Source organism: Mirounga leonina, unplaced genomic scaffold (assembly GCF_011800145.1).
Source record: "Mirounga leonina isolate KUSES-001 unplaced genomic scaffold, KU_Mleo_1.0 Mir_357, whole genome shotgun sequence".
Lineage (NCBI taxonomy): Eukaryota > Metazoa > Chordata > Mammalia > Carnivora > Phocidae > Mirounga > Mirounga leonina.
The window spans coordinates 12,276,274-12,292,726 of record NW_023270702.1 but is presented as its reverse complement, the minus strand read 5'-3'; the positions used below and the strand labels follow the sequence as shown (position 1 = coordinate 12,292,726).

Sequence of the window (16,453 nt, the reverse complement as noted above, 5' to 3'; positions counted from 1 at the left end):
GCCGCGCAGTCTCGAAGCAGCGCGGTCTCGTGGGGGAGCGTCAGGCAGCCGAGGTGCCCGCGGGAGGCAGGCCGGCCCCGGGCGCGCACGCTCGGCCGAGCCCCGGCGCGCCCCGCGCCCGCGCCTGCTGACAGCTGCAGCTGGGCTCGAGCTGTCCGCTCCCAGCTCCTCGGCCTCCGCCCCCTCGGGCTCCCTCCCCTCCGCCCCTACCCCTCCAGCCCGGTGCGCTAGTTTCGCAACTGCTTGCCTCTCGCCCCGTGCCGGGCTGTTGTCCATTTCCCGGCCCCTTCTTCCTGAGCACTTTGCCCCCTGCATTTGGAGAGAGGGGCTGGAAGGGGGGCGGGTGGAGCGTCCAGAGGAGAAGGAAGCAAGGGCCGGAGGAGGAGGAGGAGAAGGAGGAGGAGGAGGAGGAAGAGAATCGGCGGACCGTGGGGAGGAGACCCCACGCCACCCTTTCTGGTCATCTCCCCTCCCGCCCCGCCCCTGCGCACACTCCCTCCCGGGCGAGCTACTTTCGGACGAGGAAAGTGAGGGCGGCCCTGGGTGACAGTGCCGCGGGGCCAGTCCCGGGGAAGCCGCGCGTCTGCTCGAGTCTCGTCTGCCGCGCTCCCAGCCAGGGACCGAGGATGGCTTCGACCACAACCTGCACCAGGTTCACGGACGAGTATCAGCTTTTCGAGGAGCTCGGAAAGTAAGCGCTTTACCCGCATCCGCATGTTCCCTTTCCAGCAGAGGGCGGGTCGCGTTACCCCAGACCCACCGGCCTCCCGCGTGGGGCGAGGGAGTTTGGGAGACCAGAGGAGTGGGAGGAGGGCCAGTGGTGTGGCAGCTCTGAGAAAGGTACTGCCTTAGCAAGAGGAGGGGACAGAGACGGGAAAAGACCCTCCACCCCAGCTGGTGGCCCATTCCGATGATCCTAAACCCACCTTCTCCCACTCCCCCACCCTCTTGCACTAGAGACTTAGTGGATTTACGATCCCTGCAGTTGTAGCTGTCATCCTGAGAAGTGTGCGAGCGTGTGTGTGTGTGTGTGTAGAGGAAACAAGAACCCATGTAAAATGCAACATAGATCATGTTTTCTGTAAATAGAGATGCCTCCTGGTTAGCCGGCGTGTCGGCCGTACAACCCACGTACGGATGAGAACTCACTGCCACAGACGGTGCCATATTTATTGATGCCGAAAGTTCAACTTGTCGTAGAGTCTATTTCGCATCCAGTAGTTGTTCTGTCCAGGAAAAGGGTCACCCAAAGGAACTCGACCCCCTGCCCCATATCCACTATTAATCTTTGCACTAGATTAGTCGCTCATCATCATCCTTCCTACGATTTACATGTGCCTCTTCGCATTCTCTGGGAGGATTTATTTATACAGGCAACGGGAAAGACCTCGAGACCGAGAGAAAGCTTCCCAAGGGTAGCCTAGCGTTGTATAAAACGACCTCCTACGCCCGACAGGCAGAACTACTCGGAGAATTTAAGGAAGGGGACCGGAGACCTCCTGAGGACCTGTGTGCTTAGGGAGCTAGGGGCCAAACCGTGAATGTCGATTTATGTAGCATCCAACCCAAACCCAATTCCTCTATCGCTAGTGTCGACTATTACTTATGAAAGGGGTGCGTTTATATGTATGTGGTTGTTTTATACAATTGAATTCAAGAAAATGTAATTATCCTTTAAATGTAATGAAAATTATATCCTTATATATTTATATGTTGTCTGCTGTTAAAACATGGAGAATATGTCGGAAGAGCAGCTTAATTCAAATCTCTCCCTTCCCCCAGCTCAAAACAGGGCACAGAGAAATCACCATATCAGGATTTGTTAAACAACACAAATGTTCCCAAGATTTATATTTTAATGAAAACAATCGCCATATTTACTTACTCGGAGCCACATTAATTTTTTTTCTCACAAAATAAATAGGCAGCAGATTTTTGCTGCTCCTCCTCAGCCATGCTCTTTGCAGGGTTTCTTTCTTTTTTTTTCTCAGAGCATTTGGTGCTGTGTGAGTGTGATTGTAAAATGTTTTCAAATTTCATGTGCAAACAAGAGCCATCATAATTGGCAGTTCCTTTCATTTTGTTGATTAATAATGTGTGCTCCCAGTTAAATAAAATTTACTTTTATTCTTCAACATTAAAGAAGGTTTGGGTTTCCAGGAAGAATCGTTCATTTTCTGGATATTACTGTAGTGCACTGATATTTTACAAATCACTAAATGCAATAAAAATGCTCAGATTGTTGTAATTTTTTAAAGGGATATCAGAGCTGATTATATTGATGACATGCTAATTATTGGTTTTCAGGGGGGCTTTCTCAGTGGTGAGAAGATGTATGAAAATCCCTACTGGACAAGAATATGCTGCCAAAATTATCAACACCAAAAAGCTTTCTGCTAGGGGTGGGTATTTTCAACCACATATACAGTATATGTTAATTTTGTATTTGTCATGTTGATGTTGGTTCTGTTGTTCTGTAGATATATAGTTATTTATAATTGAACTGTAGACTTAGGTGTCCTATTACATTTTGAGATTATTTCCTTCCAGAATGCTTCTTGGTATGTATAGTTTAAAAGTAAGTGAACACATGAATTTTAACAACAAATTATTAAATAATTACAACTGTCCTATGAGCAATAGCATGCATAACTATATTTTAAAGCAAGTAAGTGTCACTAAGTGCATTTTGCCTTTAGCTCTGCTGTGAAATAACTTTCAGAAATACCCTGGAATGGAAAAATGTAAGTCTCACAACTGTCATTATTCTCTTTTGCTTTTGAGAGGAAAAATAGGTCATAGCTCAGTTGAATCATATTTCAGTTGTAGTTACACTTGAACTTAATTCATCAAGGTATATTTAACAGTAATAGCTTTGGGAGGAAAAATTTATCATTGCTATATTCTAGGAAGTTTAGCTTGATTTTGATGTGTCTGTGTGCAGTCCAGACCTTTACTGGATCTTCCGCATTAAGGCTTCTCATGGACTCCTGTAATGTATTTTACATGTGCTTTATAGCCACAGAGATAATTCTTATCATAAAATAGCTGTTGACATAGGCAAAAAACTTAAAGGGACCTCACTGCATTCTTTCTATTTTGTTGAACTCATGCAAAAGTACTTACACTGAAATGTTAGGCATTCTAATTATTGTGAGCACGTGTCTAAGGTATTTCCATGGGAATTTATGGTTTAATGAAATTTAAATGAAATTAAAATGAACAAAATGCCACAGTATAAGCCCATTTCAGTGACCTGGTTTATTTTAAGTAATGAGTGAAGAAATTCTATTAGGGTTAGATTGCCTCACTTAATTTGTCTTCTAAAAAGTCCTGCTTCCTAGTATCCTGGTATCCTTGTGTTTGATCTCTGCCGTGATTTTTCCCCCTATCTGTTACAAATTCTACTTTTACATATACTTGAGGTTTAGATTGGCATTTCAGTTTATTCATTTGAGCGAGATTTTGTTGTAATTTCCTTCATCAGATTTTAACAGCATTCTGAGGAAAGTCTGTGTGCTAAAGTAAGCAGTACCATAGCTTCATAGCTTGAGAACTCATGAGAAGCACGTTATGCTCAATTATATTCCCCTTTCCCTCTTCTCTCCACAGGAAGGTTCTTAACAGTCAAAAGGAGTTGCTAATCTGTAAATGACATTTTAGTTTTTAAAAAGAAAAAAATGAAAATGTGTAATTCTTTCAGTGCTTACATGTTTTCTTCCTGTGTGCCAGGTACTTTTGGCAAGAGTAGGGGTATCAATTTTTTGGAGGCATTACAACACCTATCCAAAATCTCTCAGTGGCTTTAAATTTTCTCTCAAAACAAATCAGTCTTGTGCTTCACTTTTACTGATTTCCTTAATTAGAGTCATCCCTCTTCATCTACCCTAATTCCTACTCCCTACATCAGAAAGGCAAATACATGTGTCTCTGCTCACATATATTTTATTTTCCTTTCATCTGCCTCCAGTCTATGGAAGATAAGTCTTCTCTAACTTGATGGGATTCCTTCTTCCTGCTAGTGTTCCTCACCTGCTCATACTCTGCTTTAAAGAGCTATCTACACCCAAAGCCACCTTGCCTCATCTGGATTCAGTGATTCCAATTACATTTAGGAAAAGTAATTAGGGTGAAGTGCTAGAAGACATGCTGCTTCTCCTTCTCCAGTTTTCTTTCCTTGTGACTTTGGGCAAGTTTCTTAACCTGCTATGTTCACCCTTCTGAGGATTGAGGTGGTAAAGAAGCAGGTGTTGGAACTAAATGCCCTGGGTTTAAATTCTGATTCCCCTAGGTATTAGCTGTGTAATCTTGGGCAATTTACATATTTTCAATGAGCCTTCATTTTTTCACCTGTAAAATGGAGTAATAATGTAACCCTTCCTTTCATAGGGTTTGTAAGGAGTGAATTAATATAGAAGAGCACCTGATACATAATATGTATTCAGTGAATATTAGCTGCTATTATTATCTCTTGGGTTGTTGTAAAGATCAGATGAGATTACTTACATGAAAGAATGTGAAAATTATAAATCCAGGGGCAGCCTTGATTTAGCTTTGAGAACCCAATTTGAATCTTGGCTTTAGTACTTAGTGTGTAAATTTGGTTTAGTTACTTACCTTTTTTTGATCTTAGGTTCTTCATCAATAAAATGGGGCAAAAGTAGTCATAGGGTATCATGGATTGTTTTGAGGATTCAGTGAAATTATGAGAATCACTTCTTAATTGCAAAGTACTGAGTCAGTTTTACCTATTACTGCTCACTTGTAAAATATTACAGTACTTTCCTGCAGAACGTTCAATTTATTTTATCACCACAACAATTAGAGCTGCTTATAGCATATTTATATCTTTAAATGTGTACATTTGTTTAAACTATACCTATATTAAGTTATAAACTCTTAAAAATGCTTTCATTGTTTAATATTTCACAGCATTGAGTACATAGGAGGGGCTCAGTACAGAGTGACTAGGATCAAATGTGGCTATTAAATGGTTTGTAAAGTTAAATACTTAGTTTATTTAACAAGCAAATACTAGATGTAATCTATAAAGTAGTATATTAAGAGCATATGCTTTAAAATATGAACATTCCTTTAAAAACATTCCCTTCTCAGACTATAATAATCCTTAAAATGATCTTTGCAGAAAAATTTTAAGATAATATATTTAAAGGGAAATTAGAATGATATGTAAATTAGCATACATTATTTTCCTTAACGTACTGATTTGTTTTCTTTTGGCTGTGCATAGCACTTTTTGTGGAGCATATAATTTTTTGTACAAATTTTTGTTTGTATTATTTAAAATGCCATGTCTTTGTAAATCTGAGCTTTAAGCCTGTTTGTTTTAAAGACCAGGCAGGTCCTCCAACTCAAATAATGTTCTCTAAATGTAGTATTAACAACTGAAAAAGAAAGGCCATTGTCAATACATTTAAGACCACGAGAGATTGCCAAAAATTTGGCTATATTCCTGCACAAATTTGCGCATCCAACTATACTGTCACCCAGGCATTTTTCCTGTGCCTAGATGTTAATGGATTTCCAGCAGACAGTTTCAGTTGCATTTCCTCTCAGCTGTTAGTCACACAAACCATATTTGGGAGACTCAGAGTCTGTTGAAGAATTTCTTCCCTTTTGCATTAACACGTGCATGCACAGAGCATTCATTATATGATACTGATCAGATAGATTAAGTACACTGATACATAGTTTGGCTTGTTTTAAAAATAAATAATGTAGAAAAGCTTCAAACATATTTTATATGAAATTTCTGTCTTAAGTTTTTCATTAGATGGGATTAGAAGACATGCTTAATAAATGGTGGCTAGTGATGATAGAATTTTATCTCCTATTTTTACCATGGGAAGTAGAAATTATATAATTTTGGTCCCAATTAGGTTGGTATTTAACAAATGCTAATTTGCTCTGCGGTTTTCATACTTTGTTGATTTTGACATGTTTATAACTGTAACATATTGTCAGGTTATGTGAAGTCCATGAAGGGTTGTGATTGCAGTTCAGAATCCAGTGGACTGATGGTTCTGATAGCAGATGTCTTTAGAAATAGTATTTGTGATTATTTCACATTTTAAAGGCTCCCTGTGGTAAAAGATTTTTTTATGGTAGTAATGACTTCTTGATGTTCATTTTCCAATGTAATTTCTGATCATTAGTAACCACTTTTTATTACATGGGATCTGATATGCCACAGTCATCGTATTTGTAAAATGTAAACTACAATAGAAGCTTGAAATAGTACACTATTACAAATTTTTCTACTCCCTTGGTAAAGTTAAAAAAAAGACTTCATTTTATATTTCTGTAATACTTCACAGATATAATACAATTAAATCATTTGGCATTCTTTGATTTTTGCTAGTTTTGTTAATTCCCAAATTGATGATCTTCGTAGACTATGAATCAGGACTTTATAAAACTAGTTGACCATGTACACCAAATTAAATCTCATTTATGAAATCTAAATGTTGCATTTATGTCCTTAAATAGTCATTTTTTATGTTATAATAGAGATGTCAATAACTCCTACTTTTTTTTTCTTCCTTGGCATTCAGGCAGTCAAGAAATTACTGTCATTTTTCAGCCTTATGGTTACTTAAATTGGAAAGCAGAACTGAGATGTTATAGATGAATCAAGTTATTCTGATTATACATTATTGATTTGGCAATTTGGAGCTAATTGGGCAAATTAATATTTTTTGGAAGTTTCTTGGTTGGAGCAATGTTTTAAGAATAAACTAGTAAATTATTTTTATTTTTGCATATGGAATTTCTATGGCTCTTTAATTATTGGGCCCCAAAGTGGCATGTATCATTTTTAGGATTTAGTGTCCTTTAGTTATGTTTAGTCGTATTTGCATTCTGACATAGATTTTGATATTAGATATCTATTTTCCTCTTTTGGTGAATGAGAATTTTATTGTTGTCCAGACTGGTTAGGAGATAAAAATGTAAATCTGCTTTTCTAGGAAACAATAATCTTTTCTGTATTCCAGCATCATTAAAATAGGCAAACTTAATAAAGAAGGTGGTTGTCAGATACCTTACTGTGATACTAATAACTAGTGTCAACCTCTGCCTGACTGATCATGCAGTAGGAATTGAACACCTGGAGAACCTTCATTGTTTATACAGTTAGATTAATACTTTTCATTTCCCTTGAAATACTGAATCAACTTGGTGTAAAAATTAGTAAATTTTTATGGGCCCTTTTAAGGTTAATAATCATGAACTGTTATAAAGCACATACTAGGATTGTCTTGGGCATTTAACTTCATTTGTTAACTAGAATTTTATTTAATTTTTAAAAGTCTTTTTCTTGGGCTCATACTGTGGCAGACCAACTCCTAGTGTCTCTAGGGCTGAGTTGGCATTTTTCTTTCTTTTTTTTTTTTTTTAACATCTGTCTCTCTGCATTTACTAGGGTATGGTGTACACAGTGTTTTTTTTTATTATTGACAATTAGTTAATGATTGTTTAGTAAATTGCACTGCTACACATTAAGTGGAATCTTAGCAATATTTTTACTCTAAACACAAAAACCTTTGTAGTAATTTACATTTCATACTACTTTATAGATTACTAAGCACATTCACGTATGTGGCCTTATTTATTTTTATTTAATAAATATTGAATGAGTACAGTAGGCAGAGTGTTAGGAAAAGTAAGTCTATCTACACAAGTAGACATCATAGAAGACATAAATGGTTTAAGTCTAGCATGAATAAAGTGCTGTTGATTTTCAAAGGAGGGAAAGATTATTTCTGCCTGAAGAGATAAAGAAAGGCTTTTATATAATATGGATTTAAATACATTTTTAAAACTATAATGCAGATAGGGCTCAAGTACCAAAGTCTAAATAAACAATTTGGAGAGATTATTCAGGGCCTTTCATAAAAAGGACTATGTCTTACACATCTTTCATTTTCTCAGTGCAACATATAGAATTGATTATTTCTTTGGGAAAATATATTTCGAGTTCCAACTTGTGAGAGAAGATAGTGTTTTAATTGCTGCAGTAACTTAAAATCAAACTGAAGTTTGACAGTCCCTCTGTGCTGTTTTCTGGAAGGAAAACAATGTAGTGAAAAATCTTACTAAAACAGTAGGGAAACGATTACAGAAGAATGAAGTGTTTTGGTAAAATTAATTGATTAACTGATTGAAAATATCTCAATATACAATAAGTTCCTAGGGTTACTTCTTCTAAATGATTCACATGTTGCTGAAAAGAAAAACTCAGTCCTTAACCAAAGCACAGAGGTACTCAGAAAGGCATTCTATTTCTCTGGCTCATCTTGTTTAACCAGTGAAGGATGGAAGACAAATGTTTGCTGTTTTGTTGTTTCTTGTTAGACAACACTGTTGTATGTGTCAAATTCATACAAAAATGTGGCAAGTGAAAGAAAAAATATAAAACTGTCAAGTTTTATAAATATTTTATAAAATTTTATAAAATTTATAAATTATAAAACTTGACAGTTTTATATTAATATGTTGGAAAAATAACTTAGGTGCAGCAAGTCATAAAAAGGTATGTAGATAATATTGTCATGTAATATTTATGAACTGTTGATTCTACCTAAGAGTTTCATTTTTAGTTAGATTACATAGGGATTAAAAAATTTTTATTACATAAAATCTTATATATGAAATTATATTTTATATAGTTGGAAACAGTAAGCACCCAATAAACCTCCACTCGATAGCTAGAGTATTCCCTATACTTTTGAAGCTACCTGTATGTTCTTTTCTGATCCCCATCTGTTGTCTTACTCCAAGAGTTAATCACTATCTCTTTTTTTAGGAGAGAAATCTCTTTTTATTTCTCCATGCCCTGGAACTTTTTAATTAATTGGTTGATTTCAGTTGGCCAATCAGTTACCAATGGAAAATCTATGCTCTCATTATCTAGATATATTTAATTGTATATGTATATGTATTATATTGTATATGCATAAATTTATGGAATAAACTGCATTAATTCTCATATTAGTATATAATTTTACCCTATCCCTTAAGGCAAGGGAAGGCTTAAATTATTTGGAATTTATATAGTAATAGGAAATTATTTTCTCCCTATGTCTTTTTGAAACAATTTCATTAATGATGATGCCTACACATTGAAATAAAGCAAGAGCAAGTTATATAAAACTACCTTATTAAAGGTAAATATAGTTAGTGATGATTAGATTTTTATTCTATCTTATAGAGAAGTTATAGAGTTGAGATATGCCACATCATGGCATTAGTGTTTAAATTAAAATTTGATATTTTCGTAAAGAAATACTTCTGGGATTTTTGGAGACGTGTTCTGATAACTTGAATTTTTGCTGTTAAGTGTATTTATTAGTAATCCAGGCCCAAACTCTACTCTTCCCTGGTGGACTCAGTAATTTCCTCCTTCTATGAATGGTGCCATAATTTTCCTGGACTTTCAAGCGTGCTTGATTTTCTTTCTTTTCCTTAACCCATCTCAACACTTTCCATCTTTTCCTTTTTCACCAGTCTAACTTGAGTTCTTTTTTTCTTCAGCTCTTTTAAACAGCTTGCTAAACAGGTTCTCCAGCCGACGATTATCATGTTTTGTTTTTTTTTTTTTAAAGATTTTTATTTATTTATTTATTTGACACACAGAGAGAAAGCACAAGTAGGCAGAGAGGCAGGCAGAGAGAGAGGCAGAAGCAGGCTCTCCACTGAGCAGGGAGCCCGATGCGGGACTTGATCCCGGGACTCCAGGATCATGACCTGAGCCGAAGGCAGTCGCTTAACCAACTGAGCCACCCAGGCGCCCTATCATGTTTTGTTTTGTTGTTTTTCATTTATGTAGTTCATCATTACCCACTGTGCTGGGCATCTTGATAAATTTTAGGGATACATAGGTGAAAGACAGAGATCTGCCCTCAAGTATTTTGTGGTCTATTGGTGTGGATGATAACCTGGCAAGTATAGTATAGTTTTTGAGGACTATAATAGAATTATGCACAGGGCTTTCATATAGATACAGGCTGGAGGAGGTTGTTATCACAGATTTCTTGAAGAGATGTGTGAGACTGTGTTTTTGAATGGCAGTTGAGCCTGGTAGAGGAGGGAGAAATGGTTGTCCAGGCAAAGTAAGCAGCCTGTTCAAAGGAAGGGAGAAAGTTCTGGCTCCACCCTCCAGAAAGAATGAGTACATCTAGTGTTGTTGAAATCCTTCTTTAAAACTCCATTCAGGTGCTGCCACCTCCATGATGCTGTCTCTAACTTATTCTCCACCCTTCCTTTCCTTCTCTAGGCTGAAGTGATTCTTTTCCTCCTCCTATGAATAGCTTTTTCATGTTTCTTAAGCAGCTGATCTCACATTTCTCCTTTTGTATTTTAGTTATATATGTTGTAGCTTTCAAACATCTTGTGGACATTTTTAAGCTTACCTTTGAATCTGTGCCTGGCACAGTAATTACAGTATTGAAGATACTTGTAAATGTTTGTTGAGTGAGTGGACAAATGGATGAGTAAGCAAATAAGATTCTGTGTCTAGAAGAAGACATATGCTTAACAAAGACAGACCTGTGACAGATAAAGTAAGTGAAAATTGAGTTAAGGCTTCATGTCAAATGGAATACACTAACTCTATAAAATAATCTTTAATTCATAAATTATTTCATTAGTTCCTTGATGCCAAATTATGCTATTTTGGAAAGAGTTTTGTATAATTTAGAAAGTTTTTGAGCAACTCTGTGTAAATTCTTACTGCCGTTTTTTATCATGTAATATAAAGTGGCTCAATGATAAGGGGTTATGATTTTCATGGTCTGTGTGTCCATTGGTACCACTTCAGTAATGCCATACACATGCTATCATTACATTATTTTAAATGTTTGAAAATAACCAATTTTGAATTTAAAGATGGACAGAAAAGATAAACTAATAGGAAATTATTTAAAAAATTCATGAGATGGGCGCCTGGGTGGCTCAGTTGGTTAAGCGACTGCCTTCGGCTCAGGTCATGATCCTGGAGTCCCTGGATTGAGTCCTGCATCGGGCTCTCTGCTCGGCAGGGAGTCTGCTTCTCCCTCTGACCCTCCCCCCTCTCATGTGCTCTCTCTCATTCTCTCTCTCAAATAAATAAAATCTTAAAAAAAAAAAGATTATAAAAAATAAAATAAAATAAAAAAATAAAAAATTCATGAGAGTGGCACCTGGATGGCTCAGTCGGTTAAGCATCTGACTCTTGATTTTGGCTCAGGTCATGATCTCAGGGTCCTGGGACTGAGCCCTAAGTCAGGCTCCATGCTCAGTTCAGAGTCTGCTTGAGATGCTCTCTTTCTGCCCCTCCCCCCACTCATGCTCTCTGTCTCTCTCTCTCTGTCTCTCTAAAATAAATAAAATCTTTAAAAAATAAAAAATTCATGAGAAGTGAGGTAATCAGGAAGTGTCAGTAAAGAGCAAACTTAAAAGAAGATAGATGTATACTTTTTGTACCCAGAGTGACTGACTTATCATGTATAAATTTTCACAAAAGCATGCAAAAAACTGATGAAAAGAGATGGAAAGTTGTTGTTTTTTTTGTTTTGTTTTTGTTTTTTTTTTTTTTTTGCAGTGAATTACTGAGTACAGCAAGATCTGTTGGAAGGTATTAAATAAGTGGGTTGTGGGATTTTACAGCCCTGAGTCATTAGGGATGAACAGCTGATAAGAGAGGAATAGCAGCTTATCAACCTCACATTTTGTTTTATTTAGCTCTGGGGCAATACAAAAAAAAAAATTAAGTGCCTAAGTGGAAGATAAAGGGGAGGAGGATAATTAGAGGGTTTTTTTTTTTTTTTTTTAATTATCAACCAGTATTGTAGAAGTGCCCTGAGGAATTCCATTGGTGTTTATAAACAAGGAAAGTTTTAGATAGTTTCTGCAGTTGTGGTATTAGATTAATAACTATTGCAAAAAATGTTTATAGGTTTCTGTTCAAAACCAAAAGTAAGATGTTTAATATTCTCTGCCGGAATTCCCATTGTCTGGATTAGTACCTGGTACCCTTCACAGATATCTATTGAATAAAATGAATGATTGCATGACTCCCAAACTGCATCATTTTATGATTAATGAATACACATTTAGGGACCCAGAACTTTTAACAGTAAGGTTTGTATACATTATTTCCAACTATTGCCTTTTCAAAAAAATTTTTAAGGAAAGCTCACGATTGCACAGTCAGATTAATTCTGTGATATAATTTAGCACAAGCTGGTGCTTGGAAAATAGTCATTTATTCCCATCATTAAATAATGGGAATTTACTCATTTACTCATCTACTACTTAGAAGATAACTTCATTTTAGATATTTAACTTCCCTAGCTAAGTTCAACCATGCAATATGTTCTCTCCGTTTTTAAAAGGATCTTACAGCTGTAAAAAAAAAAAAAAAAAATTTTGTAAGATTTCCCCAGTTTATTAATTTAAGGACTGTATAAGTCAAAGGAGGAAATACTGTTTTACCTTCTCTATAATTTATGAAATTCATGGTAGAATATTTTGGAGTTGAGGTAGGAGCTTTGTTGAGCAGAAAATCTCCTGTTGACTTCAAAAGCAGTGATTCAAGGTTGATACAGTTATTAGAATGTAGGTTGGAAAAAATTCTAATTCCAGAATACAAGCAGAAATTTGAGGGTCACAGTCCACTTCTGTTCTCCTGAATATAGATCTCCCGATTTCATTTTTTCATTTTAGTAGAATTGGAGAGGGCAAAGAAAAAACTGTCAAAGAGAAAAGTTTGCCTTCTGTAAATAGGATTGAGACTTACTTTTCTCTAATGTGATCTGGAAATCATTTTTGGAAAAAACTTTTGGGTTGACTGCTTTCTATGCATCTTTATGTTCAGGAAAAGGGCAAACAAAATTGTTAACCTTAGTTGGTTTGAAAGAAAAAACATATGTTTTATATTGACAACCAATTACTCGATTGCCTGTAGCTTTGTATCCTTCATTTAGTCCTGATAATCATAGTGTCAATATTCTGCCAATGACATAATAAAGAGAGGGTCGTAAGGCATGAACAGGGATGGCTGAAGGATCACTGGGATAGTTTATCTTTTAAAATAGTAATGATCCCTAAAAATCGAATTAATATTTGTTGAACTTTTGCAAACTTTATTAGAGACTTTAAGATATAAGTTTTGAATAATCCAAATGGAATAAATCCAAATTTAGAAAGGCCAGCATTAGAAATATTCTGTGAACACACACAAGGTCAGTTTTAAAAATAGCGCTTAGCTTTGAGAGGATAATTTCTCCCCACCCTGCATGAAAATGTTTTATTCGGACCTTCAATAACAAGCTTTGAAAAAAAAAAAAGTGTTGGGGAGAGGGAGTGTGAAATGAGTCCTTTGAAAAATTCTTGTATTTAGCATCTTTCATTCAAGAGTCTTAAGACATTCCCTAATGAGTCTCCTAGTACTTCTGGGGTGTGCGTAAGGGACATTCAGGGATTCTTGTGCCCAGAGCTGTAAGGCCTGCCATCCCCAAGTAGCATGTTGCAACTGTTTCATGGTGCACATCACATTCCCTCCAGAGCCAGAGCCGGGAAATAGAGGAGGCAGTATTACCCAGCTGAAGGAGCATAGGGGAGAGAGATTTAGGTAGTAAGGAGTTAATTACCTAATTTGGAATTTGGTTAAGTCTCTGGGTCAGTCAGTAGCCTTATTCCTAAAAATGTTCTATCATTTGATATCCTGCTTTATCCCCAAGAAAATAAACTCTACCTCACTTTTCATCGGTGTGACTATGTACCTTTGGAAGTTTAACATTTGATAGTGAGGAATATGATAGTTAATGTGTACTGTTGTTGAGGGAAGAAAGCAAGGCTAGCATTTTCTAAAAGGTGGTAGAAGAGAACCATTTGTATTATTCTTGGGCAAAGCAAGCTGTAAGGGACATAGAAATAATGAAACATGGTCAGTTCCCACAAAGTACTTACAGCCTGGTTTGGAGAATAGGAGACACATATAATTATAGAAGAGATAAAGATGAGTAGCAGAAGAATGTAATATGATGATTCAATGTACTGAAATGACATTTAGTTTTGGAAACAAGCAAAGTAATAATGAGGAAGTAGAAATTAAGGTGGGTGGATAGAAGGAAAGAAGAACAAAGACACTGGGGTGCAAGAAGTCATATAACATTCGGGGAAGAGCCAAAAATACCTGTTTAGGCAAAAGATAGATAATCTGGGGGTATCTGGGTGGCTCAGTTGCTTAAGCGTCTGGCTTCGGCTCAGGTCATGATCTCAGGGTCCTGGGATGGAGCCCTGTGTTGGGCTCCCTGCTTAGCAGGGAGTCTGCTTCTCCCTCTCCCTTTGCCCCTGCCCCCACTCATGCTCTCTGTCAATCTCAAATAAATAAATCTTAAAAAAAAAATCTGTGGGAAATCAGGGAAAAAAGCTTAGGGGCGCCTGTGTGGCACAGTTGGTTAAGCACCGACTCTTGGTTTTAGCTGAGGTCATGATTTCAGGGTCACAATTTTGGGGTGGTAATCTCAGGGTTGTGAACTGGAGCCCCATGTAGCGTCAGGCTCCGCACTCAGCGGGAAGTCTGCTTAAGACTCTTTCTCCCTCTCCCTCTGCCCCTCTCCCCACTGGATGCACGTGCTCCCTCCCCCCCTTCCACTCTCTCAAATAAATCTTTTAAAAGAATAAAAGCTTAAAACCATGTAAAGTGTTTGATTGCCAAGCTGAGATTATTGTCTTAAATATGTGAAGACACGTTAAAGAGGGCATCTAGGACATTATTTGGCAGCAGTGAATAAGCAGGATGGATTGGCGAAGAATGTGAGATACTGAGTTCTGAAATCTTAAGATATAAAAGGACAAGGAAGAGAGAGGATATAAGCATAACTGAGGTTTGAAGTTTGAATAATGGGGAACGTAATTTTCAGGTAAAAAATTAAGTCAAAATCAACTGATCTTGATAAAGATGATGAATTGACATGTGTTTGATGTACAAGCAACATATTCAGGTTGAAAGATCCTAAAAGACCACTGGGCACCTGGGTGGGTCAGTCGGTTAAGAGTCTCCCTTCGGCTCAGGTCATGATCCCGGGGTCCTGGGATCGAGTCCCGCATCGGGCTCCTTGCTCTGTGGGGAGCCTGCCTCTCTCTCTCTCTCTGTCTGTCTATCTGTGTCTCATGAATAAATTAAAAAAAAAATCTAAAAAAAAAAAGATCTAAAACACCACTGAAAATTGGGTGTGATCCTTGAGAAATGGCCTCAGGAAGCAGGGCAATATATTGTATTGGTTGAGAGCATTGGCTCTGAAATCAGATTGCTAGGGTTCAAGACCTGGCTCTACTACTTCCTAGTCCTTGTGATCTTGGACAAACTTCCTGATTTCTCCAAGCCTTGGTTTCCTTACCTATAAAACAGCAATAATCAACTTAGCTACTATTTGTGATTTGTCTGCCCAGAGTCGATGGTAAAACCCATACTAATGGAAAAGGTCGGAAAAGGGAGAATATAAAAAGAAAGGAATGGAGAGCCTAAGACAGTGGTATGGGGGAATATATCCATTTTAATGGATGAAAGGAGGAAATAGGACTAGTGTAAGAAATGGAAAGATATGTCAAAAAAGGAGGAGGAAACCGGGAGAGTTCAGTGCTTTGACTCTGAGGGAGAGAAGTTTTGCAAAGGAGGGGTTGGTGATAAAACACATTCAGTGTGATTGAGAAGTAGAGAGAAATGAAGACTGAGAAAAGGGTTTTCATTTGGCAGAATTTCAGTAGTGTTCAGAAAGAGATCATGAGGATTGGGCCAATTTGTTATTCATCCCTACATTCTTGTAACTGAGCATATAGGATGAAATATAATAGGTATTTAACAAGTATTTGCTAATGGATAAAGAAAAATTATTTCTTGGGATTAAAGAATAAATGGAGATAACATGAAAAACCTTGCTTGTTTTATAAAACAGGAAAAAAGAGCCAGACATACTCAGGAGTAATTCCAGGGATTAGCCAGGTCAAGGGAATCAACTTTGGTGATAAATAAAGCTGAAGCTTATTTGGAGGAAGACAGACAAAAATTAGTAAGGAATAGAAAGACTGATAATGCAAGGCAAAAGTGTAAAAGTTATTGGGCAGCCATGGAGACTGTTGGGTGTTAGTGGGAACAGATTTGTTTAGGAAGAAAGACATTCTTCCTGTAGAGCTAGCAGGATAGCAGGAGAATGAGAAGGTAGCACACATGCTGAGATGTTTTGAGATGAAGGAGACTGTTACAGTTCAGCTGAGACTAATAGAAGTAGGATTGAGAGCTTGGGAAAACATATTTGTTATGGTCTTTGGAGTTTGTAGAGAAGAGTCCACCAAACGTATTATGCAGTGGATCATTAACAGGTACAGCTAACATAAATCTAGCCCCATAGTGACCAGAGAGGTGTCTAGGAACCCATTAGGGCTTGACAGG

At 37.3% G+C, this 16,453-nt stretch overlaps 1 protein-coding gene across 14 annotated transcripts in view; it reads left to right on the top strand.

The window, feature by feature from the left end:
- CAMK2D (calcium/calmodulin dependent protein kinase II delta) overlaps positions 1-16,453 on the top strand; it is a 326,351-nt gene continuing 309,898 nt past the window's right edge. For all 14 annotated transcript variants that reach the window (XM_035030322.1, XM_035030317.1, XM_035030320.1 and 11 more), the window contains exons 1-2: positions 1-691; positions 2,308-2,402. In XM_035030322.1, coding sequence (XP_034886213.1) covers positions 627-691; positions 2,308-2,402 — 160 coding nt within the window. In that variant the 5' untranslated portion in view covers positions 1-626. The remainder of the gene's footprint in view (positions 692-2,307; positions 2,403-16,453) is intronic.